At 37.0% G+C, this 27,314-nt stretch overlaps 1 protein-coding gene across 26 annotated transcripts in view; it reads left to right on the top strand.

Moving 5' to 3' along the window:
* The window catches only part of LOC103029844 (laminin subunit alpha-3), a 168,630-nt gene that overhangs the window by 58,177 nt on the left and 83,139 nt on the right, over positions 1 to 27,314 (top strand). For 15 of the 26 annotated variants that reach the window (XM_049483164.1, XM_049483161.1, XM_049483182.1 and 12 more), the window contains 13 exons: positions 79 to 222; positions 773 to 907; positions 2,106 to 2,243; positions 2,817 to 2,951; positions 3,539 to 3,676; positions 5,356 to 5,414; positions 7,618 to 7,717; positions 13,204 to 13,256; positions 14,080 to 14,185; positions 14,778 to 14,877; positions 15,754 to 15,910; positions 19,746 to 19,887; positions 26,833 to 26,975. In XM_049483164.1, the coding sequence (XP_049339121.1) occupies positions 79 to 222; positions 773 to 907; positions 2,106 to 2,243; positions 2,817 to 2,951; positions 3,539 to 3,676; positions 5,356 to 5,414; positions 7,618 to 7,717; positions 13,204 to 13,256; positions 14,080 to 14,185; positions 14,778 to 14,877; positions 15,754 to 15,910; positions 19,746 to 19,887; positions 26,833 to 26,975 (1,550 nt within the window). Of the gene's footprint in view, positions 1 to 78; positions 223 to 772; positions 908 to 2,105; positions 2,244 to 2,816; positions 2,952 to 3,538; positions 3,677 to 5,355; positions 5,415 to 7,617; positions 7,718 to 13,203; positions 13,257 to 14,079; positions 14,186 to 14,777; positions 14,878 to 15,753; positions 15,911 to 19,745; positions 19,888 to 22,039; positions 22,173 to 26,832; positions 26,976 to 27,314 lie in introns of all 26 variants that reach the window. The other 11 variants (XM_049483187.1, XM_049483184.1, XM_049483174.1 and 8 more) reach the window with 4 other exon arrangements.

Here is a 27,314-nt window from a genome sequence, read left to right as displayed (position 1 = left end):
TAGTAACTTTATACACTGTATTAAAGATTAAGTCACTTTCTTTCTTTCTTTCTTTCTTTCTTTCTTTTTTTAATCCAGCGTGTCAGTGTTCTCCTGAAGGCTCCCGTAATGAGATATGTGATCAGAGGATGGGTCAGTGTGTGTGTAGAGCTGGAGTGAGGGGACAGAGGTGTGAGCGCTGCTCTGCAGAAGATCAGAGGTTCCCCTATTGCTCTGAAGAAGGTGCTTCTACAGTAAAGTTCGCATTTTAGAGATAAGAGGTTTTTCACTGCAGAATTTAATAGATCACTTGGATCATCATTAGAACTCATTTGAGTTTTAATATACTGTAAACTAAGTGAAAATGATTTGAAATAATCTATACTGTATATTATTAGAACTTAAAGTGACAGTCTGTAGGTTTCCGGGATTTGGGGATTTGGTGACCTCTCTGGTGAGAATGTGTAATTGCACAGAGCATGTGAAAGAGTACATTTAATGCAGGTTATTGGAATTAAGTTTCTGTGTAAAATTCTGTGTTTTTAAGGATATTCTGTTCATTTTTAATGTAGAGAGCAGTTAGATCCAACAAACCTACCAGACCACTCAGTTTTTAGAATATTAATTCATATCATTAATACCATTAATTTGAATATTTTGTCATCTCAAAAAATACAGCTTTCTATTTAAAAGAGAAAAAATCTTAGGGCCTGCTGCTTTAATACAGTACACAACTGTAACTGAAAAGGTTGAAAATGACTTTATTTAGTTTGACCTCTGTTTCTATCTTCAGAGTGCCGCTGTGATGGTCCTGGAGTGGCTGACCCGTCATGTGGTCTGAATGGTCAGTGTCGTTGTCAACTCAACTTTGCTGGACTGAGGTGTGATCAGTGTGCTGCTGGATTCTACAAATACCCAAACTGCAGAGGTATTTTCTGAGTATTTTTAATAATTAATAATTATTTTTAATAATTATTGCACAGCACAAATAGGATTGTTTCAGATGGACTGATGCTTAGCCAAAATTACGTTGCTAGGCTAAGTCACACAGCAGGTAAAAGTCATCCAAATCCATTTTTGTCACCAAATTCGATGCTTATTAAACTGTTCTTTAGTTCAACCTACATCCGACATTCATCTGAACAGTTTCAGTTTCGTTAAAATGTGTTCCAGCTCACTTTAAAAAGGGCATGTTATTCAGCCACACCCACTTCATAGGTTTACATTCTTGATTTCTATTTTATCTTGATGCTGCAGCCACAACTTCTTGGCTGTTGGATGTGTCCAACCATATACATTTTCTTTTTATTTCTAATTTTCAACTATTTTTCTCCCACCCATTCAGCTGTATATCCCCTATCACTAGTGATTCCACAACACAAGGAAAGCACAAGCCTCCTCTGACACATGTGAAGTCAGACTCTGCCTCTTTTTAAACTGTGAAAAAAACAGTTTTAAACAGTATTAAACAGTGACTCGGATCCAATAAATCAGCTAACAGACAACATGTGCTGATCGATATCTAGGGAAAAGTGCCATCTACCCACCCAGAGAGAGCAAGGCCAATTGTGCTCTCTCAGGGCTCTGGCAACTGATGGCAAGCTACATGACTGGGATTCGAACCAGCGATCTCCCGATCATAGTAGATGGATCGCTCTTAATTAGAAACATAGAGCAGTTGTGACACAAGCGCTCTGATTTAGTTTAAAAAGAAACATCACCAACTTTCCCACCACTGAAACCATTCCTCACTACTGTCATCCATTTTCCTGCTGCTTCATATTAAAATCCATTCAAATCTGATATTTCATTCGCATTGCATCAAATTGTATATGCATTGGATCTCAATACTATATATATATATATATATATATATATATATATATATATATATATATATATATATATATATATATATATTGACTTTTCTCATTCACACTTCCACACACATAACACATATATATATAACGTTTACACATCTGTGTCACGCATGATGAAAAATATCAGATTTGAGCCTCTTTCATCTGCTGTGTGAAAATAACCTAAAAGCTGTTGAACACTGCTTAAACAATAGCTAAAAATCGAATCAACATTTAATAGTATTATGATGTCATGACTTTTCCCAGCATGCAAGTGTTCACCTGAAGGCTCACAAAGCGAGGTGTGTGATCAGAGGACGGGTCAGTGTGTCTGTATAGCTGGAGTGGCTGGACAGAGATGTGAACGCTGTGTTTCAGAAGATCAGAGATTCCCCTATTGCTCTGGTAAATACAGTATACAGTAACTGTAGTACTGCTCCTGCCTGCATTGCAGTTTCACATGATTTCATCACCTACGGCCTTGTTGAAACTTGTATGGTGTTCCATATATGTATATATGCTTGGAGTATTCGTTGCATAGTTTCCATAGATTAGATTAATTTGATTTGATATAAAAATGTGTATTTAAACCAGTTTTAGGCACCTAAGCACATTATTATACACAATTTTCTTTCAGTTATAAGACAGGATAAGAAGCTATATATAATTGTAGACTCCATGCTTTGGAGTTTTGCAGATGTTTTATTTAACACAGTGTTAAGTAGTCATTTTTGGTTTATAAATGTACAGTTGTGTAAAAAAAGGATTTGAATTCTCCCCTTAAGTGAATTAATCTGTTATCCATTGTGTATGAAAACTTCATATGTATACAAAAACAACATACTCTATGTATATATTATCTATGACTACATATGATAAAGTGATTCAAATCAAATTTGAAAAACTTAGATTTAACGTTAAATATAAGCAGAATGTAATTTAATTTAAGTTAAGCTGAATGTTGAATTTTGTTCCCAGAGTGCCGCTGTGATGGACCAGGAGTGATTGATCAGTCATGTGGGCCGAATAATCAGTGTTACTGTCGTTTTAACTTTGCTGGACTGAGGTGTGAGCAGTGTGCTGAGGGATACTACTCATACCCAAACTGCAGAGGTATGTTCTGTTTTTATATATACAGTGGCTTGCAAAAGTATTCATACCCCTTGAACTTTTCCACAAGTGATACATAGATTTGAAAAAATTTAATCAAATAAAAATCTGAATAGTATGTATATATCAATACCTAGTAGAGCCACCATTCCCTGCAATTACAACTGTATGTCTTTATATATAAATCTCTCTCTCTCTCTCTTTATATATATATATATATATATATATATATATATATATATATAAAATGGAGATACATCGATTTTAAGTTTTGTTTTATATGTATTATATTGACTTTTATAAAAATGTGATTGTCGCGGTCTAAAGCGCTGCCACTATGAGTGGGAGGACGCAGGTTCGAATCCCCGCTCATGCAGCTTTGCCATCAAGCTGTCAGCGCTCAGAGGGAGCAGAATTGGCCCTGCTCCCTCCAGGTGGGTAGATGGCGCTCTCTCCCCACATCACTCCTAGGGTGATGTCCACAGCACAGGGCGTCTGTGAGCTGATGTATCGCTGCACTCTAAAATCCTACTATACTGTAACTGTCTAAGTGACAGATGAGGATGACACCCCTGCTTATCTTTGTGCAGCATGTCAGTGCTCTCGGGAAGGCTCACTTGAAGATCCGTGCGACATGACAACTGGTCAGTGTGTGTGTAGGCCTGGAGTGACTGGACAGAGGTGTGACCGCTGTGTAGCAGAAGGCCTGAACTTCCCTGATTGCATTGGTAATAATGGTGATGGATGTCTATTAAAACACTGTAAATTAACTGTAGACGTTTTTTATTGTGTATACTGTGCAGGTTTTTAACATCTCTTGAGCCACAGTGTAATGGTGTGTACTAGAAAAAGGTCATAGAAGGCTAAAATTACCACCCACAGTGGACAGTGCAGTGGGTAGTAATGATTGTGACTGGTGGTGTCTGGCTAGGATTGTCCATGCGACCCAACAAGCAAATCCGACAGAAATCAGTCACATCTATTGCATACTTACATTGTTTTTCTTTACAGTTCAGCATAACAAGAGGGTTACAAACCAAATTTGGAGGTTTAAAAAAAAGACAGTAGGGGTGGTCCTATAATAAAACTGCGAAATTGTATTAGAAAATAAATTGCAAAAAAGTACTTTTGCAATGACTGTATTCTTGGTGATATGACAAAAAAAATAAAACCTATATAGTATAAATATTCAGTTTAAACAAAGAAGGCTGTATATTTTGTCTATTTCGTAACCAATGGTCACTTGGTAACAATGGTAACAATACTATTGTACCCATAACCTTTGTGTAAAATGTTGCAATATATATCATGTAACATAAAACTAATATAATGTAGCAAAAAAATACCAAAACAATAAAGTTCAGAATGTTTAGTGCATGCATGTAATCTGCATACTAACAAACAATTATACAACAATACACTCAGTGAATAAAAGACTGATTTTGATACAGAATACTGATAGTATCACTATGTAGATTTTTAAAATTATAATAATACTGTCACAATGTATTTTATATGATATGATAAGGCACTCCCCTTTAAGACAGACTCCTTTAAAATCCACACGCCACAATTTCAGTTGTAGTAGATTTAAAAGACAAATCTGTTGTCTATTACTGTATATTGCTTCCAATTATATTATATTATATTATATTATATATAGGCATGATGTTCAAAGATGTCTTCAGTTGTTTAGGTTTTGATAGGTAGATAGATAGGAGTTTATTGATCCTGAATTAATCCAGCATTAATCATACAGTAAAAAAGGAAATAATTAATTGATCCCTCGCTGACAAGGACATGAACAGTCTAACATTTTAAGGGTAGGGTATTTTTAACAGTGAGAGATGGAATATTAGAAATAAAATCCAGAAAATCTCATTATATAAATTAAATACATTATTAAAAAAGTAATTTGATCCCTTTCTGTATTACCTACATTAAACTCAGTACTGTTTAAATGGCCATGTTTTTAAATATGTTAAAATAGACAAATATTTTCATTGGATGTCCTCATTTTTTTCACTTCTTGACTATATGGCAATATACAATATATAATAACCTCATTCATAGAAAACATGTGGGACATCACAGATCTATTGTACGTATATAAGTCCTGCTGGTACATGTATTTCGTTCCACACACTTGAGAAAATTCTTTGCATGCTTTTATCTGAATGGGGTTCAAATATGGAATGTTGACGTTTGTCACAAGTTGTTAATTTTGAATGTGGAAGTTTTCTTTGCATGACTGAATCTAGACCACCTTCCCCGTAACCCAGCCTTACTAATCAAACACTGCAGCTCAGCCTGCATGCATTCCACTCGTGAGTGAAGCTGAGTACAGTAACAGTGTGAACCGTGGAGATTCCCCCCTCACTGTGTTGATTTTTCTTGTTCTTCTCAGGCTCAGGGAACTTGTGCAATCCAGCAGGATCTCAAATCAGCGCTAAAGATCCAACAACGGTACGCTAGAACTGTCTAATCTGATTCTACAGAGTGCATAGTTTATTCAAATTTAAAATATATATATATTTCTTAGTAGCTTCTAGCCATGGTCCTGGAGGAACCCCTACCAGGTCAAGTCAAGTCAAGGATGATCACAAGCCATCAAACCAAGCTGAACTGCTTGAATTTTTGCACCAGGAGTAAAGGCATAAAGTTATCCAAAAGCAGTGTGTAACACTGGTGGAGGAGAACATGCCAAGATGCATAAAAACCGTGAATAAAATCAGGGTTATTCCACCAAATATTGATTTCTGAACTCTTTAAACTTTTTTTGCATTTTTTAAGGTCTGAAAGCTCTGATCTTATTGTTATTTCAGCCATTTCTCATGTTCTGCAAATAAATGCTCAAAATGAATTTTTATTTATACAGTTATATAAATGTTCTAATGTTCATTTGTTAACTTCTGACTAAATAACGTAAGAGAACGGTATTCCGTACACAGTTTCGGTATTTTCCTCGTTTGAATGGATATTACGAAAATACCCGAGTTCAAATAGGCTGCAGTGATTGGCTAAACTATGGAATATCTACCTAGCAACCAAAATAAATTTTGATTGGTTACTTTTGGACCAATAGTTTTAAAGAAAACCCCGAAAAACTGACCTCAGTCCTGTCACCAGTGTGCATCAGTATTCCGTACACCTGCCAACGAACAGGCAACGGTGTTCCGTACACCTCAGATTTCCGCTCGTGGTCGCTGTATTTTGCAAAACTTCACCACCATTAACATATAAGCTTAGACTGACATAGAAGCTTAGTAAAGTGTTTGTCAAATGGATTTGATAAGTTGTCTATGAATTGAAAAACAATTGTGCTGAAGCTGCAGCACAAAATCTCAGCTGTCTATGAGTGGTGAAGTGGAGCTGGAGTAAGCTCGTTTTTAAAGTAAGTTATAAACAATGATTATTAATTCCTCAATCAAATATTTACAACAGATGCTGTTAGTTGGATGTTTAAAGTTGCATTTTGGGTGAAATGTGATGTTAAAAGTGGGTAAAACCTAACGTGAACTAGTTGATAAAGTTTTCCCCACCCCCTAGCCTCAACGTTGTTAACCCTTCCCCACCCACCCGTTTTCGGCGACGCGGGCGGTTCCTCCCTACCTACCGGAATTTCAAGAGAAAACACAACGTGGATGGTCATTGACCTGTTTTAATGGAAAGAGGAAGGATTGACAATGACCCTAGACTATATTTCAAACATAACAATAGTTTATTATTAAGTATTTTATTGTTTAAATGCTCAACTGTACGGAATACTGAAGTGTACGATATACCGTTCTCTTACGTTACCTTTTTCCCCCTTATTCTCTCACTTATGAGTAAAACGAAACCTTTAAGTGTGACATTGATTTGATTTATATCATGATACATAACGATATCGACTTACATGGAAAATTATATCATGATAAGATTTTTTTTTTTTTTCCATATCGCCCAGCCCCTTTTTTGGGATTACAGTTTGACAATCTTGACAATATGACAAGAACACAAAAAAAAAATAAATACTGACTTCAAAAATATATACCACTGCAACAAATTAAATATCAACGTTTTGTACAAAATATCAGATTCAACATTCAGTAGAAACAAAAATAATTGTTCATTTTTTTTAAAGAAATGTATCATTTATTTTTCATTTTTTTTCACTGTTGCAGAAATTAAGGCTTGAATGCTTAAGTGTTTTTTTTGTTTTGCTTTTTAAAGAAAAAGCAATTACCAAGCTAATTTTCTAATAATATGTAGTGAACACTGAACATTTTAACATCCCAGCAGATTACAGGAGATTTTAGTTGCCAAATATTATGTGCATTCATGCTAATTATCAGACTTTTGCTATTTTTTTTTAATTAGTTTTAAAGGGTCTGAAGAACTTTGACTCATGTTAAGGTTCTTCACACTCACCAGAAAAAGTGGTTCTTCTATGGATTTTTTACCCTAAGAAATGTATTGTAAGGAATGTAGAGTAAAGGGAACCTTCACAAACATTACAATAAGGTGACACACTCTCTATTATTTAAATGCTGTTTCACTTCCCATTGGACAAAAACAGCTTTTACCATAATGACACAATAAAGCAAACACTCATTAATCTGTGAACAAAAGTCAATGGTGTGATTGTTGTAATGTAAATGAATTGGTGTGGGTTTGTGTGTTCCAGGATTCCTGTATCTGCCTGCCACATGTAGAGGGATCAGAGTGTGAGCGCTGTAAACCTCTTTACTGGAACCTGACTCGTGAAAACCAGAACGGTTGTGTGGGTACGTCTCACATCTCCTTCCAGCTCTTCTCAATCATTTCATCCAGACCTGCTGTGCCTGCTGGCTCCACTAGATACAGTATTACCAGCACCTCCATCATCATTATAATTATTGTTTCAGAAATATTACATAATAAAGGTAATAAGGGCAGCAGGGATGAAACGTATCCATAATTCCTGCTCAGAATCTGCTGTGTAACAGTTTCTGAAAAAGCATAAGAATGCAAAGAGAGACTAATAATAATGTAATTTAATATGCGTTTTAATGGTGCTACAATGCAACAAATCATAATCCCCATTGTATCATTCTGTAAAATATTCTTTTACTTGGACATTTTTCTGTAGGAATCTATTTAAAGGTTTTTAAATGCATTTTAAACTATCTAATAGTGGTCTCTAGTATGAATGAATGCCATTTGAGCTGTTTTTGGTAAAAAAAAAATAAGTGCTCAGTTGTTTCTATTTAGCCCTGCTTTATTTCACTGAATTACTGGTCTCGGAAGAAAGACAGGATTTTGACTCTTTCTCATAAATATTCATAAATGCAAACACATAGTCTATGATTGGCTCAACAGGACTACAGCAGAGAACGCCTACCCGACCGAAGATCCGATTTAAACCTGTAGTTACTTACACAAGATAGCTAACGCTAACTAGCTGGTGTAAACAGAGCTGTAAGCTCCTTCTGCTGCAGCCCGGGTTCATCTCTGCCTGTGGGCGGTCCTGAGATGAGGTGGGCGAGGCCATGAACTCACGAGTTGACGTAGACACCTAACATCTCTCTCTGATCAACTCGTATTTCTGAGGATTTTCTTTTACTAGCTACTGCAGACAATGGAGGCTGAAGAATGGTTTCATATGCAGCATCATGTACAACTCAGAGACACCTATAGTATTTCACAAAGAACAAGAAAAAAGTGGATTTTTGGATACTGAAGTGTCCAAGCAACATAATTCAGTATTGGTCCTATGATCCTATGTTCCAGCAATAGTGTTGTGGTTGTAACTTAAAAGCTGTAGGAAGAGATCGTGATTTAGTTTTGAGTGTGGAATAAAAATAATAAGCCAATTTAATTTGCTTAAGGCTTGGGTCTTAGCTTGCCAATAGTATGTTAGTCCAAGACTAGGCCCTCTAACTTTTTTTTTTTTTTTTAATTATTTATTTCTTAAATTTTATCCCGTTTTCTCCATAATTTACAAAGCCAATTACCCAACCCACTCATTAGGACTCCTCCTATCTCTAGTGATTCCCCAACACCAAGGTGAAGGTGAAGACTAGAACATGCTTCCTCTGATACATGTGAAGTCAGACTCCGCCTCTTTTTGAACTGATGCTGATGCAGCATTACTGAGTAGCATCACAGCGCACTCTGAGGAAAGCACAGCGACTCGTTTCTTATACATCAGCTCACAGAAGTCTTTGGCTGTTCGTCATCGCCCTTTGGAGTGATAAGGGGAGAGAGTGCCATCTACCCTCCCAGAGAAAGCAAGGCCAATTGTGCTCTCTTAGGGCTCTGGCAGCTGATGGCAAGCTACATGACTGGGATTCGAACCAGGATTCTCCCAATCATTCAGCCCCATAGCTTAAGGTTTTTGCCTCAAACCTTCCAGTTGATTAGCTTAAATATACTTTAGTTTACCTTACTATAGTTTGATACAGTATATTATTAAGCACAAATTACATATGAATAAAAAACATTAGGACTATTATGTGAGTATATAAATTGTAAGAAATACAGGCTGGTAGCAAGGTAGAGTGAGAGGTTGATTGTATGATGGTGATTTGTATAGATCACGTTTCCTCGAGTGTCTTCTTTTACAGTGAGTCTGTAGTTGATTTTGAAAATGCTGCAGGAGCCGCCCGTCTGTCATCATAACTGACTTTCAGCAGCTATTCATATTCTTCTGGCACACGAACGACATGATAAAAGTGGAGAGGAGAAATATGTGGATGGGTTCCAGTCTTTCTCAACGTCTGAGGTGTGGCATGTGGGCAAATCTGAATCTTATTTAAAGCTTTTTACTAAATACCCCAAAATCCACACCCTGCTGAGTTAGCATTTTCTCAATATCTCTTGTTATTGCTCACGCTCTCTCTCTCTCTCTCTCTCTCTCTCTCTCTCTCTCTCTCTCTCTCTCTCTCTCTCTCTCTCTCTCTCTCTCTCTCTCTCTCTCTCTCTCTCTCTGTCGCTCACTCCCTGTACACTCCTTTTTTTTTTTTACTTGAGATGCCAACTTATTTCATAAATATGCACAAATATAAATCATATAAAATATTATAACTGCAATTTTATTTGAATGTATGATCTTTATTTTTTTAAACATTGTTATATATTAGTTTTGGCAGTGTAAGTTTGGAAACCAGTCCAGCTGTCTGTGTTTCTTTCTACTTGTCTGTCTTACTACATGTCTGTCTGTCTGTTCCTCTATCTTGCTGTCTGTGTTTTTCTACCAGTCTATTATATTACCTGTCTGTTGGTCTGTCTATATATCTTTCTATAAGTCTATAAAATTAAAAGTCTATCGGTTCAGCCATCTGTGTGTCTTTCTACTTGTCTGTATCACTATCTGTCTGTCTGTCTATCTGTCTGTCTGTCTGCCTGCCTGCCTGCCAGCCAATATTACCTATCTGTCAGTCTGTAATCTATCTATATTTCTATCTGTCTTTCCTTCTGTCTATCAACATTGCTGTCTATCTATCTGCCTGTGTGGCTTTCTACTTGTCTGTCTCACTACCTGCCTGTCAGCCCATCTTTTTGTCTCTCTGCCTACATGTCTGTCTACCTATCTGCCTACATGTCTGTTTACTATGTACCTACCTACCTATCTACCTACCTGTTTGTCTGTCTGTCTGTCTGTCTGTCTGTCTGTATATCTGCAAAAGTGTCAAGCTTTGTTTTTCTGACTAGCTCCCAAATTCTGAACCACATTCTTAATGAATCATTTAGTTTCTTTTTTTTTACTAGAGATGCATAAATACAGATGCTGATATCAAATATTAGCTGATACCATGCTCATTTACTAATATTCTTTATTGCAAATTAGTTTCCTGTGCTCACCATATTCATGTTTATTTATAGGATCTGGACTTTTTACAATAAATGCTTTTTATGGGGTTAAATACTGTCCTCAAGTACCAAAAGTATCTGCACAGTGTTGTATGAGTATACTAATATGATCTCTTGTGTGGCAGTATAGTGTTACTGCTAATTGGAGGCTGATTTGGGTTGTAAATGTCAGAAGCGGGCATTTCATTGCTTTGATCACTGACCTGAGTCTTAAATAGTGTCAGCTTAAAGCTCTGTGAAATACCAGTAAAATATCCATCTGTGCTCTACATGCAGTCAGTGCCAGATACATTAGAGCGTCTAAAGCTGGGCCAGGAGAGCGTCTTTTTTCCAGTTATATAGAGTTACAGCAGGAATGTTATCTGCCTGGGTTCACTCTGCTGCTGAAGGTCTGAAGAAGACTCTATAATGGTTTAGTCTTACTTGAGCGTAAAGCGTGGCTCGCTCTGCTCTTTGATGTGAAGCCTGCGGGATTGCTGCTTTGTGCTTTTTTTTTTTTGAAAAAGACAGGCCGCTCAGGTAATCAGAGCCTATTCATCTCACCCCACCTTACTACACCCCATCATTCTCTCTTTCTACCTCCCTCACTTTTCTTTTTTTAACCCTTGTCCTTCCGCTGCTTTTGTGCATCCCTGCAGATGTTCTCCACATTTCTTTTTTTTTTAGTTTTCCACCTTTTGTACTTTATATTTTGCATTGAGTTTGTAGTAGACCAAAGAGTGTTTCTTTTGTTCTACCAACAGTACAGAGGACATTCAGCTGCTTCAGTTTAGCAGCTCGCTGAAAAGGTCATATATCTTTGAATGCCCTACTCAGGTTGTTCTGCCCCCAATCTGATCAGAGTCCCTTACAGGGATCGTATGGTCATGAAAAAACGGGAATAAAAGCAATTTTCAGGCCTGGATAAGTTTTGGAAAAATAAAAATACCCAGAAAGTTTTGGAAAAGTTTTGGAAATTTGCCCTACAAATGTTTTTCATTTATCAACGGAGCTATTTTGAGCTAACAAATACATCAGATCAGTTAGTTAAGTAATCTCTCAGGATTTAACACATTTTATAATTGAAGATTCTGTGTCAACATTGCTTAAATATATATATATATTTTTTTAATCAAATTATTATCTATGTTGGTTATAGTTTAGAATATTGTTTGTCCATGTCTGCACTGGTGTATTAAAGATTGTGTGGTCATGAAAATTTTCTTTAAAGGCATGTAAAAGTACCAGCCAATATCCATCCAATCCAAGTCCCTTAATACTAAGTATCAACTGATACTGATCAGATTCAGGTATCTTAATGCTGATTATCTGCTGAGTCTTTTGAATGTAATTATTAACAGCTGATACTCAGCTTTATTAGACGGTGATTAGATCAGATTTAATACCTCGTAGTAGGAAGTATCAGCTGATAACAATCAGATTCAGAATCAGAGAATCAGAATCAGAGTCTCTCAATGCTGAGTAGCATCAGCAAGGAACCTTCTCACCCTAACCTCAGTTTTTTTCCACCTCCCGCACCAGCAGATGCAGGAAGAGCTTCTTCCCTGAGGCTGTAACCCTGCTGAACTCCACATCGTCACTTTAATTGCATCACTGCACTCACTGCACTGTTACTGTACTTTTACATTCCCAGCTCTTGCACTATGTATATTGTCCTTTTGCATTTTATACCTGTAGAGCTGTATTTGCCCTGTAGTATTATCACGCTCTTTATACCTAAATACAGCTCTGGAAAAAATTAAGCAACCACTTTGTTTAACTTTGAGTAAAACATTTTTGTTTTATACTATAAACTACAGAAAACAGTTCTCCCAAATTCCAAATAAACATATAGTCATTTAGAGCATTTATTTGCAGAAAATTAGAAATGTCTGAAATAACAAAAACGATGCAGAGCTTTCAGACCTCAAATAATGCAAAGAAAACAAGTTCATATTCATAAAGTTTTAAGAGTTCAGAAATCAATATTTGGTGGAATAACCCTGTTTTTTAATCACAGTTCTCATGCATCTTGGCATGATCTCCTCCACCAGTCTTACACACTGCTTTTGGATAACTTTATGCCACTCCCAGTTCAGTTTGGTCTGATGGCTTGTGATCATCCATCTTCATCTTGATTATATTCCAGAGGTTTTCCATTTGGTAAAAATCAAAGAAACTCATCATTTTTATGTGGTCTCTATACTGTATCTATCCTTATACCACCCCAGTTATATGTACTTATACCACGTTCAACATCTGCATTTTATATGTAAATAAAACTGCATTTTTGCACTTCTGGTTAGATGCAAACTTCTGGTTAGATGCACAATGGCAATAAAGTTGAATCTAATCTAATACAGTTTTGATCATTGTCTCTCAGTGCTGAGTATTAGACTGGGTTGCAGTGAGAATAATTATCCATGTTTGTTCTCCTCAGAGTGCAGCTGCGACGTCAAGGGCACTCAGAGTGGTGTGGGTGAATGTGAGGAGGTAAGCATTTTCCAAAGATTAAGTAACTGACACCATTCATAAGTATTCTTATTCATTTCCCCCAAAAAAATGTTTTTGTAACTGTCAATGAAAGTCAAAGGAAAAAAGGTTTCAGATTGGAGGTTGAGGTAGGAATGGATCTGTGTGATATATTGAGCCCTATTGTACACCCTGAGCAAGACATGTCACAATGCTCATTGCTATCTTACACCCCACTAACAGCCTATTCTCATGCCTTGCACCTGTGTTATTTACATAACAAACGTGCTTTTGAATATATCTACATCAATGGGCGTGGGGGTCTGAAAATGACATGGGTTCAGGTACATTTTTGGCGTATTGCTTTCTTGGCCATGAAAAACACAACTCTAGACAGATGTCAAGAGTCAGACGTTCATTGATATCTTGTCAGTGAATTGTCAACAGGCTGTCCTCAATGCATATACACCCCCTTGTTATGCACACATGGACACACAGCAGTGCACAAACCCATATCACATTCCTGTTGATAGCTATGCAAACATTTATATCAACAATAAACACAATGAACAAGTGTGAACAAGCAGGTAGCTGCGCTCCTTAAATAGCAGTCCACAAAAGTGAAAAGTTAAAGCACACCCATGATTAATTTAGAGAATTAGTACATGACTTTGGCATGTTTCGAGCAGTTCAAGGTTTGCTTTTCCCGTCAATATGATAGCAAAGACACACTGACATCACACTGTCCTAAATCAAGCTGTGTGGTGCACAGTTGATCACTGAATAGACCTATAGATCACTGAAATAGCTCCCATTGTCTTTATACTGTCTTTTTCTATTTTAGGGAAATGGTGAATGTTTCTGTAAGCCCAACATTTGCAACCACGCCTGCAGCAAATGCAAGGACGGATACTTCCTGCTCCAGAAGAAGAACTATTTTGGTTGTGAGGGTGAGTGGCCTTGAGAGTTATTGTTCAGTAATGATTAATAAACCCAGAACACATACACACACTTCAGCTTCTGACCACTGTGCCAAGTAGTACTCTGCAGACACTTTACTGTGGGATCTTTTCATTTTATACTATGTTTAGCGTTCTTTAAAACTGCTGAACTTTAAACATATGCATTAATCATCAAATAAATAGTTGCAAAACTAGTTGCACCCAGAAGAAAGTTTCAGATGTCAGCTGTTTTCCCAAAAACATTATATGAAAATGAAGATTTCATTTTCCAGCAGGACTAGTCACACTGTCCACACTTCAAAAAGTACCAGTTGTTTTTTATTGGCTGTAAGCTATAATCATATCAACAATAAAATAAGTAAACACTTAAAATAGATCACTCTGTGTGTAATACATCTATATAATATGAGTTTCACATTTTGAACTGAATAACTGAAATAAAGTAACTTTTCAATGATATTCTAATCTAATATTACTGTACTAATATTACTGTATAACTGTACTTGTATGAGTTACATGCTGTGTAAATACTCTGCCTGAATAAAAGTTCATAATGACATCATGGTTTTTTCTCTGTTAGGCTGTCAGTGTGATGTAGGTGGGGCTGTGGCGAGCGGGTGTGAAGAGTCAACCGGACAGTGCAAGTGTAGAAAACACATGCAAGGCCGCACATGCTCAGAGTAAGCAGTGACTGCACCACACCTGCTTTTCAGGAGTAGTGTTTCATTTATCCATTATACATGAAATTCCCTTAAAAACTTTCAATTAGTAGTTCTAAACCAGTTCTAAACCAACGAATACAAAGTAAAACAAAATCTTAATTTGTATTAATTTGTAATTTTTGTAAGCACTAGCACTTTTGCCATTCAGAGGTGAGGATTATCGGCCTGTAGCCTGCTGCTAACCCTGGCTAGCACTGCTGGAGCAGTATTAGCATTACCCATTAAGCTCTAGCACTTTTGCCATTCAGAGGTGAGGATTATTGGCCTGTAGCCTGCTGCTAACCCTGGCTAGCACTGCTGGAGCAGTATTAGCATTACCCACTAAGCTCTAGCTCTTTTGCCATTCAGAGGTGAGTATATTGGGCTGTAGTCTGCATGTTTACCATGTTAAAACAAGCTACGTGGGCCAAACCGCTATCTAATATCACCCTGGCTTACAGGAACACTCAGGGTCAGCATTAGACGCTAACCTTAGCTAACGCTAGCAATTAGCCGCTAATGCTAATGCTGCTGGAAATCTGAAAATCTAAGCTTACTGTAAATAAATGGAAGTGCTTCACTTACCCAAATAAACAGTTTTCAGGAGAGAAAGCTGTGTAGATCTATCTAGCACTCGAAAAACTGTTTTCTGTTAAGAATTGCAGTTTTGTTTACTTAGCTTAGCTTTGCTTAACTTAGTTACCCCCCCCCCCACCACCACTCAGCGTGAGACCTGCTGATTTAGAAGGTAAACATGGAGACACCCCTGTTCCTTACTAGTGTCGCATAAAAAAACATTATATTATACGAATAGAATTATATTAATAGAATATTTTCATTTTGTTTGTTAAACAGGCCTCAGCTGAATTATTATCTACCTTCCCTGCATCATCTGAAATTCGAGGTTGAGAATGGCATCACTCCAAACGCCAGGCAGGTGCGATTTGGATACGACCTGCAGGAGTTCCCAGAGTTCAGCTGGAGGGGTTATGCTATGCTAACACCAGCACAGGTAACTCACCGTTTACTGATCACTAATACCACACTAAAATACCTCACATAAGAAAAAGAATAATAAGCAGAATGGTCAGAAATAAAGTCATGTTTTATTGGACAGATTTGATAAATCTTACACCATTTTCTTTAAGAGCCAGGTGTGCTCAGACCTTGGCCCGTTTGTATCTTAACAGCGCAACACTTTGCGTGTCCCAGGAGAGAAAACTTACCGGCACTTTCACGCTGAGAAAAAATATATTGTCTTGTTAATTTTATTTAAACTTAAACTTGTTTTTCCTAATTAAATTATATATTGTTTATTAATTAAACATGGAGCACAATGTTTTTTTATTGAATAAGGTCAAATTGACACCAAACATAACATAATAGGAGGGTTAAAGAAGATTAATTACACATTTGTTTTATATGTGTCTCTGAGTAATCAGATTTATATCTGTATTAAATCTGACTTGGATGCTTTGTCTTTATTCAGGTTTAATCCTGATTCTTAAGACATGTGACCGGGTGTATTCAGGGTCAAACAATGCTTTGTCAGGACATGTATTTAAAACAGAAATATTAGCTGACTTTAACTGACTTTACAGATATCATTATTTCTTAAGGACAAACGACTTACTGTACATTAACACATTATTACCGCTGTAGGAATTCACCTGTAAATGCCATTCATTCTTATCATATGAAATCTTTATGGATTCTGGAAACACAGCAAGAGGTTTTCTCTTGTTCTGCAGAGCTGTAGCCTCCAGCAAAGATCCAGAGATTTTCCAGCAGTTGTTTTTATATTACAGAGGTCTCGCCAGCATGCCCTGGAGCTCATACTTTAATAGCAGCAGCAGGAGCAGCAGCAGCAGTCTGTGAGGAAACGCCTGCATGCTGTTTCATAAGAGACATATTTTTTTAATATATGCGTATTCTCTTTATTCTGATTCAAGTTTTCTGTACAAATGGATAGAGGAGATGATTTGTTCAGGGCTTTTATCCATTTGAATGGAAAAGTTAAGTAAAATGTGAGAGATAAACTAGAGCTCTTAGTTATATGCATTCTTAGCTATTGTAGTAATTCAATAAAAAATGTTAAGGGTCAGTGTTAATGTTAGAGATAGCATCTGTTCTTGGATAAGATAAGTGGTACTTTCCATTATTTTAAAAGTGAGTTTTTACAGGACACATAAAAAATTACATCTCTTTTCTGCCTTTAAATTTGAGAAATTCACACAAAATGTGGAATATTAAAATGCTGCACGGATCAAATTGCCAAATGGATTTAAACAGGATATTTTTATATTTGATAAAGTATGGCGTATTAGCGCAAACATTTCAGCAAAAATGGTAAAGTTGGTAAAATTCAACTAAACAATTTAAAAGATACATACATATACAGTTCTGGAAAAAAGAGACCACTTCAGTTTCTGAATCAGTTTCTCTGATTTTGCTATTTATAGGTTTATGTTTGAGTAAATTGAAACATTATTGTTATATTTTATAAACTACAGACAACATTTTTCCCAAATTCCAAATAAAAATATTCTCATTTAGAGCATTTATTTGCAGAAAATGAGAAATGGCTGAAATAACAAAAAAGATGCAGAGCTTTCAGACCTCAAATAATGCAAAGAAAACAAGTTCATATTTGTTAAGAAATCAATAATTGATCACTTCTGGTGCAAAAATTCAAGCAGGTCAGTTTGGTTTGATGGTTTGTGATCATCCATCTTCCTCTTGATTATATTCCAGAGGTTTTCAATTTGGTAAAATCAGAGAAACACATAATTTTTGGGTGGTCTCTCATTTTCTTCAGAGCTGTATATACATGATTCCACCATAAGAAAGATACTGGGCAAGAATCACATTTATCTTAGACTAACCACATTATTACATTTTTTACTTTACAGACGTATTTGTGTACATATTCACATCCCTGGTATTAAATATGTATATATATATGTAAAATGATGGTTGCTCTGCTGCCTGCTTTATTGCAATCAACCACTGCATAGTTAATGAAATCATATTTTTAATTATTTTGTTTATGAATCATATATTGTCTAATTTTCCATTAATCGGAAGCATTTTAATTACATTAATAAAGCTTTTATCTCTGCTTTAACAAATCTCCAGTTTTCCGGTGCAGCATGTTCTTATCCAGAGTGTGTTTATGTGTGTGGAGTGTAGAGGTGTCTTCAACTAAGGATTTTTATAGTCGAATCTGATTCGTCAGATTTTCCCTTTAGTCGACTAATAGTCGAATCATTTTTTTCCTAGAGCACCGTAAATGGGATCCCCGTTCTCTTCTGGACTTTTTTTCCACTTCAAAGGAAAAAAACTAAAATATCAGTTGGGAAATGTGTTGGCTAACTTCATTAGACTGTGCAAAAAAAGTATACAACAAAAATTACAAAAGAAAACAAATTATGTAATTTCTATTATTATTAGAAAAATAACAAATGAAAATAAACCCAAAATGTTGACAAAAATATAATCTAACGAATTTCAAAACATAGAAACGAAAAACGTTAAAATGGTATTAATATAAGATAATATAGTATAAAAGCTGGATCAAACAGTTTAGCGTCAGTCATAAGGAAAGTGCGCGCGGCATTGCGATAAAAAAAAAAAAGTTTTAATAAATAAGGTCCTATCAAGAGAATTAAAATATATGGTATTAAAAGGTATTCAATTCACATTTGTATTGATATTTAATCAAGAGAAATCAGGCAAAATGCGCCGCGCCGCTCTCTCTCTCTCTCTCTCTCTCCCCTCCGCAGCGCGGAGCTGAATTCAGCGCAAGGCTTTAATAATATAAAAAATCAGTTTAGTAAAATAAATTAAGATGAGTGATTAACTGTAAAGTTAATCAAATATTGTCAAATATAAAGGATAGGTTGAGGTTTTGGGGAGCTGTTTCAGTTATTTGAAACTGAAACTAACTGAAACTGATATTATTCTGCGCACTATTAGATAGCCTTTAATTGTGTTTTAAATGAGTTTTTGTTTTATATTAATTATTTTTTTATTCATTTTAAATAATTTTAGTATTTTATTGATCAAAGTCTTTTATAAGCCTTCATCTCACTGTTTTCATCCTTCGCCTGGTCCTCCTCATCCTCATCACTGGCCAGCAGCATAATCACTGTGTCTTTATGTCTGGGCACAGTCGGACCAGCATCCACCACCATGTCACTTTTCTCCAGGGATGACCTGTCAGTGAGACTCTCGGCTAATTCTGCTACTGCTGAATACGCCTCTTCTCTTTGCGCATCAGAGAGAAAGGAGAGCTTCTTAAAGCAAATACACCGGCAGACGCTGACGGCCCTGTAACGTGTTCAGCTCCGCTCATTTGGATTGTGCAACTGCAGGGGGTGATATATATTAATGTGTAAGAAGCCTATTGTTAATGTGCACACGTAATAAAAAAAAAAAAAAAACAGAAATTAGGACGATTTTATTTGACAAAAGGCAATATATAACAAAAACAAAGACATTTCCTCTAACAACTAATGCTTAGCAGCCTTGGGCACCCCCATGCAGTCAGAATAGTACATTCGACTATGAGGTTAATAGTCGAATACAGGTCCTCCGAATCAAATAGTCGAATCACCGACTATTGCAGGTCACCCCTAGTGGAGTGAGAGCACCTCTATAAAACTTGGTCTAAGATCATCTTAGGCAGTTATTATCTCTTTGCTGCTTCTTCCTGAGATGATGCAGATGGTACACTCCACTGTAAACTGGTTCTGAGATAAGGACATGCTGGTCTCACTGGATGCTGTTCTCTTTAAATGTGTGTAATCATGTGTTTTCAGCTCTAACACTCTCTCTTTCCCCAGCCAGAGGTGGTCTTGTTTCTTGTTGTCGGCTCCCCCGGCCCCTTCCACATTGTAGTGCGCTATGCTACCGCCGGCCTGCAGGGGGCGGTGCGCGGGAGACTCTTGCTGGTGGCGGGAAAAGGCTTTTACTCTCACTGTGATTGTAAGTGATGAGCAATCTGATTATCATCACTCTACAGGGTTTTTGCTCAGACAGAATCTAAAGTGTTGGTTTATTTAGGGTTGTTAGGCAGGATTAGCTAGCAGACTTTGTCTGAGAGAGGGATCTGTAGCTACTTTCTGTGGCAAGTCAGAAGATTTGTGTTTTGTGTTTCTGTCACAGTTAAGCAGTTCTGAACCATCTTGATTCTTGTTTGTGTTTTGCCATTTAGCATAAGCTAAGACTTGGTGACATGGTGTGGCCGGCAACAGCTTATTTGCATAAAAGTGGCAGAGGCCTTAAACGTCTCGTTCTGAATAAGACTGAAACTAGCAAGAATGTAAGATGAGAACTAGGGCTGCACGATATTTGAAAAATTTAACATTGCAAAAGTTCTTTTTTCGATGATATCTATTGCGATTTTAAACAATGCAGTACCCATGATGTCACCAGCCCCGCCCCCACATGCGCACTGTCTTTTGCCCGGAAAGAGCTTAGTCAGCGCAAAACACTTAAAACCATAGAAAAACAGCAAAACAACAGTAAGCTGCCCTTTAATCAGGCATTTAAATGGCTTTTTTAAAAGGTAAATAAGAGCATTTTTCTGTGATTAAAAGTGTGAATTCAGCTGTAACTGGAAATATCTGTGCAAAACTGTGCTGGACTGAGGTGCACAGTGTGCTTTCGACACGATGGACGCCATGCAGTTACCTCATGTTTACTCCTGCCCCCCTCTCGTGCTCCTCCTCCCCCTCACGCTTCTCAGGCAGCAGCAGCCGCCTGTCACTCACACAGACACAGAGACAGCGCTGTGTATCTACTTGTTGTGTCAAGAATCAAACCATTGCAACATGATGTGTTTGATTTAATTGCCTTATGTGACATTTTGTATGGTCCTAAACCTACATTTTTAATTTATCCTATTAAGACCTATGGGGACATTTAAATTTCTGCTTCTCTGCAGCAACTTTTGACAACAGTTTACTTAATTGATTGAAAACAAGGTTGCAGAAATCCCAGTAATTTTTTTATAGTCAGTACAGATAGAAAGACAGGCCATATACAAATTCTAAATCAAAGCTGCAATGCTGTTTATGGATTAATTGGGTTCTTCTGATCGCAAATGGCAAGGATAATGTGGCATTTAAAAATTCAGACCAAAAAATGCCTGGGGTCTCAGGAGGTTATTTAACCCTTGTGTGGTGTTCGTGTCTGTGGGACCCGTTTTCATTTTTCATCAAATGATACAAAAAAAAATAATTCTAACTCAAACTCAATGGCATTGGCTCATTTTTTGTGAAAAACATATATCAAAACACATTTTCGATAAACACACACTGTACACCCCCCCCCCCCCACACACACACATTTATATTACATACATAAACATTGCTTCATTTGTAAATTTAAAACTAAACAATTTTTCTACTCATATCTTGAGTTTAATTCATTTTCTTTTACATTTTATTAAAAAACTAATAAAAAAAGAGTAGCACTTTTTAAAAGAAATGTAACATAAGAAAGGTAAAGGGCAAATATTAACCATGTAAGCTGTTTATATTGCTTGCAATTTAGGTGAAGCAAGCATGTGTAAAGTATTTTAATGTAAAATTGCTTAATATTGCTGAAGTAACAAAGTAAACGAGTAACAAAAATATGAACACCACACAAGGGTTAAAAAGAGGTATTATATAATAAAAACTAAATAAATCTTGTGCACGAACACAGACAGACTTGCTAGAACAATAAACAGACTAGTTTTAAATGCCATGTTGCTGTTTCTGCCATTTTTGAGCGATAGAGAGATGACAGACATGTTTACTCACAAAATACCGAAATATGTAGATTTAAATAGCATTTTACAATGTTTGAGGTTCATAGTTTGTCACTAAGTCTGCCTGTCTAACTCTCCTTAACTAGAACAATTACAGTTTAACACTCTGTGCATGACCCCCACCCCCGCTTTCTTGCCTTTTCTGTTGCTGTGGCTTTGCTTGAAGCTTGAATATGTTGGTCCTGAGCTTGGCTGTTTGGACCTGTGTGGGTCCTATACAGAGTTAAACACAGAGTTTAACAGCCTCACACACACTCTAACCTGACCCAGCACCCCTCAGCTCGTAAATGTGCAGTGTCCACCGTCCCTCTCTCTCTGCAGAGTGAAGTGTGTGTTAACGTGCATGTTAACCAGACCCAGCGCTCGCTCTTCCTCCTCCTGCTCTACTACTCTAACCCCACCGGAGACAGCGCTAACGGACGAGTCACAGTCACCAAAACACTGGGAGCACAAGGTACACACTTCACCTCATCTCTATATCATTCTCCTCTCTCCTCATTTTTTCTTCTCGTCTTGTCTTGTCTTATCTTCTTTCTTCTTGTCTTGTCTCATCTGGATTCTTCCCTCGTTGTCTCGTCTCATCTCGTCTCTGCCCTTCTCTTCTTGTTTTATCTCATCTTCACTCAATTCTTTTCACCTCATCTCTATCCTTCTGATCTCTTCTCACCTTGTCCCTTCACATCTTGTCTCGTCTCATCTTTTTTCTTTTCATCTTGTCTATTCTTGATTCTTTCATGTCTCATCTCATCTCAACTTGATTCTCTTTTCCTCATCTCTATATCTCTTCTCACCTTGTCCATTCACGTCTTGTCTCGTCTCATCTTGTTTTTTCTTGTTTTTTCTCATCTTTATTCTTTCATCATTGTCTCGTCTCATCTCGTCTCTGCCCTTCTCTTCTTTTTTTAATCTCATCTTCACCTCATCTCTATCCTTCTCATCTCTTCTCACCTTTTCCCTTACCTTCACGTCTTGTCTCGTCTCATCTTTTTTCTTTTTATCTTGTCTATTCTTGATTCTTTCATCATTGTCTCGTCTTATCTCGTCTCTGCCCCTCTCTTCTTGTGTCATCTCATCTCGACTTGATTCTCTTTTCCTCATCTTTATATCCTTCTCATCTTTTCTCACCTCGTCCGTTCACGTCTTGTCTAGTCTCATCTTGTTTCTTCTAGTCTTTTCTCATCTTTATTCTTTCATCATTGTCTCATCTCGTTTCTGCCCTTCTCTTCTTGTTTTATCTCATCTTCACTCAATTTTCTTCACCTCATTTCTATATCCTTCTCATCTCTTCTCACCTTTTCCCTTACCTTCACGTCTTGTCTCGTCTCATCTTTTTTCTTTTCATCTTGTCTATTCTTGATTCTTTCATCATTGTCTCGTCTTATCTCGTCTCTGCCCCTCTCTTCTTGTCTCACGTCATCTCGACTTGATTCTCTTTTCCTCATCTCTATATCCTTCTCATCTCTTCTCACCTCGTCCGTTCATGTCTTGTCTAGTCTCATCTTGTTTCTTCTAGTCTTTTCTCATCTTTATTCTTTCATCATTGTCCCGTCTCATCTCTGCCCTTCTCTTCTTGTCTCATCTCTCCTCGATTCGTCTCATCTTGTCATAGGTCATTTTATTTCTTCTAGTCTTGTCTCTTCTCAACTCTTCCCTTCTTTTCTTGTCTCATGTCTAGCTATCTCGTCTTCTCTAATCTCATCTCATCTCTTCTAGTCTCATTTTAAATCATCTTATCTTATTTCTTAGTACTTTATGACTCTTTTCATTTATGTCTCTCATCTCATTCTTTCTTTTCTCTTCTCTTCTCACGTCATCTCATCTTGACTCTTCTTTTCATGCTCCATCTCTTCTCAACTCTTCCCTTGTCTCGTTTCATGTTGTCTCTTCCCTTTCTGTCTTGATTTATCTCATCTCATCTGTTCTTGTCTCATCTAATTTATTCTTGTCTTGTCTCTTAGTGACTCTTCCTTTTTTGACTCTTCATATCTCATCCCTTCTTGTCTCATCTCATCTGTTACCTTCTTGTCTTGTCTTATCTCATTACGTTTTGTATTTCTTGTCTTGTCTCTTCTTGACACTTCCCTTTTTGTCTCTTCTCATCACCTTTTTCATCTGGTCTCTTTTTTCTCTTCTATTCTCCTCTATTATTCTATTCTCTTCTATTCTCCTCTTGTCTTCTCCCCTCTCACCTGTCCCCTTTCTTTTGTATACTCTTTTTTTTTTCTTCAACTTATTACTTACTTTTTCCTTCTACTCTTTTCTCTTTTTCATTTTTTATCTTTTTCACTTTTCTATTTCTCTTATCTCTTTTCTATTCTATCTGTCTGAGTGGTGCAAGTTTTTTTTTAGCTTTGCAATAGAAGAACCACCTAGTTTACAAACACAGTTCTTTATGGTAGATGCAGAGATGTGTGTCTACCTAACAGGTCCTTCCATCTCTGCACATGAGTTTAGAAGCTTTTTTTGAGTTATTGTTGGAGGCCCTTTTTGTCCACATGCCCAATTTGACCAGATGGACAACTCTGCGAAAGTTCCAGTTTGTGCCAAGCCTCTTCCATTTGAAATAGATAAAAGGTGCTGTGATCTGGGGAACACTCTAAGCTGTAGACATTATTTTATAACCTTGCTCTGATCTGTGCCTTGGCAATATTTGATCACAGACAGTTGCTTGAAGTTCATACCATATTTTCTTTGTCCTGACGGTGCACTGTGAATGGTGGGTACTTATAGATCCAGGTGTGGGCCTTTCTAAACTATGTCTAGTCGATTTACTGTTTTTCTAAGTTCTAGTTCTAGACAAATTTTAGAAATAATGCAAACAAACAGGATTCACCAGACCAAGGGTGGTGGCACAGATAAGCCGAAACAATAAGACCATTCATAAACTAAGCAAACGAAGAGAGACAAATAAAAAATCTATCAGGCTGCCCTCTCTGTCTGTCTGTCTGTCTGTCTCTCTGTCAATCTATCGCTCTATTGATCTAAGTATCTGTCTAATTCTCCAAGAATCTATCCGTCTATCCATCTATCAGTCTAAGTATCTATCTAATTCTCCTAGAATCTATCTGTCTATCCATCTTTCGGTCAAAGTATCTATCTATTTCTTCTAGAATCCATCTGTCTATCTGTCTATCCATCTATCCATCTATCAGTCATAGTATATATCTAATTCTACATGAATCTATCAGTCTGTCCATCTATTGATCTAAGCACCTTTCTTTCTGTCTGTCTGTCTATCTTTTGATCTGTCGATTTAAGTATCTGTCTAATTCTTCAAGAATCTCGCTGTTGATCTAAGCATCTTTCTCTTTGTCTGTTTTTTCTATCTCTCTGTCTGTCTATCTCTCTGTCTGTCTATCTCTCTGTCTGTCTATCTCTCTGTCTGTCTATCTGTCTGTCTGTCTATCTGTCTGTCTATCTGTCTGTCTATCTGTCGGTCTCTTTGTCTGTCTCTCTGTCTGTCTGTCTGTCTTTTGATCTATCGATCTAAGTATCTAAATCTCCAAGATTCTATCTGTCTTTCCATCTGTTGATCGAAGCCTCTTTCTCTCTCTCTCTCTCTCTCTCTCTCTCTCTCTCTCTCTCTCTCTCTCTCTCTCTCTCTCTCTCTCTCTCTCTCTCTCTCTCTCTCTCTCTCTCTCTCTCTCTCTCTCTCTCTCTCTGTTCTCATTCTATGTACCTACTTGACTCTGCTAGTTCAGGCACGTTGTCTATACAGATCGTGTTCCATTCATTATTAACTCTAAACACACTGCACTTAAAAGATCAGCGCCTTCTGTCCTGACAAGAGGATTTAAAGCACAATACCTGGATTACAGTGTGTGAGTGTGTGAGCGTGTGCATGTGAACTTAACGAGGACTCTTATAAAAGGTTGGCTCTGAAAAATGAGACTAATGATTGAAGAGAATTTGCTGACAGCAGAATCTACAGAGAGATGGGTGGGAATTTATTTAGAGAGAAAATGACTAATCAGATTCCAGGTGTCAGGAGCATTAGTGAATCAGCCTTTTTCAGTTTGAGGGAGCAGGTTACTAATGGGGAGGGTTCATCAATTAGCATACACAAAATGCACATAGTTTCACTGAGGTAATATACTAGTGCATCTAAAAATAATAAATAAATAGAATATTGAAAAGTTACTTTATTTCAGTAATTCAGTTTGTGAAATTGTGAAACTCATATATTATATAGAGTTTATTATTTTATTGTTGATGATTATGGCTTAAAGCCAATGAAAAATCTGTGTCTCAGGACATTAGAATATTATATTAGACCAACTGGTACTTTTGGCAGTGTGGGCAGTGTGCCAAGTTCTGCTGGAAAATGAAATCCTCATATCCACTGCATCCGCACTGCACTGACTTTAGACTTGATATAGCACATTTTATTTGAAAATGAAGGAACCAGAGTCTGGAGGAAGAGTGGTGAGACGCACAGTCCAAGCTGCTTGAGGTCTAGAGTGAAGTTTCCACCAATCAGTGATGGTTTGGAGAGACATGTCATCTGCTGGTGTTGATCCACTGTGTTTTATTATTAAGTCTAAAGTCAGTGCAGTGTTTTCCCACAAAATCTTACAGCACTTCTTTTCATGCTTCCCTCTGATGATAACTTTTTTTTCCAGCAGGACTTGGCACACTGCCCACTCTGCCAAAAGTATCAACTGGTCTTACATAATAATCTAATTTTCTGAGACACTGATTTTTGGGTTTTCATTGGCTGTAAATCATAATCATCAACAATAAAATACACTTAAATAACACTTAAAATAGATCACTCTGTGTGTAATACATCTATCTAATATGAGTTTCACATTTTGAACTGAATTACTGAAATAAAGTAATTTTACAATGATATTCTATTTTTTTGAGTTGCGTTCAATGAGTTGATACATTTTTAGATACATTTCATAGGTGTAGGATTCATTCTCTATTCAGACTTAATAATAATATATTCAATGGCAATTTTACAACACAAGATTTCAAACAATAATTAATGACCAATTAGTGAATTAATGGTCTTATTAATTTTAAATATGGATTTTATTAAGGAAATTCAAACTCCTCAGACATTGGACATGGTTAAACACTGTAACCTGTTACTTCCCTCTCGTTAGGGTCTGGAGAGAGTAAAGAGGTGGTGTTTCCACCCAGTCGCTCTCCTGCTTTCCTCACTGTACCTGGAGACGGCTTCGCCCAGCCTTTTACTCTGACTCCTAGAAAATGGATCATCTGTCTGAAAGCTGAAGGCATCCTGCTGGTGAGTATAAGTGTATATAATCCATCTATTATTACCATCCACTGCTGTGCTGTCCACTGTGGGAAGTAATGCCTATTATTATGTGCTCTAACTGCATGTGTGACACTGTTGTTGTATTTTTTTTTAGCTCATCAAAAATGTTAAATACCTGTACAACTTCAGAAATAGAATCTTCCATCCATCTGGTACCCACTATTAGACCTTACTCCAACTCCCATAATTTACATTTTCTTCCCATGAGCCTACTGACTAGTACTCAAGCTCACTCACAAGATATCACCTCACAACCTATACAGCTCTGAGCATTCCCAAGCCAGCTAATTTGGCACAATTTTGCCT

This window comes from Astyanax mexicanus, chromosome 8, assembly GCF_023375975.1.
Source record: "Astyanax mexicanus isolate ESR-SI-001 chromosome 8, AstMex3_surface, whole genome shotgun sequence".
Taxonomy (NCBI): Eukaryota; Metazoa; Chordata; class Actinopteri; order Characiformes; family Acestrorhamphidae; genus Astyanax; species Astyanax mexicanus.
Note: the sequence above shows the minus strand (reverse complement) of the source record. Positions and strands in the feature narration are given on the sequence as shown.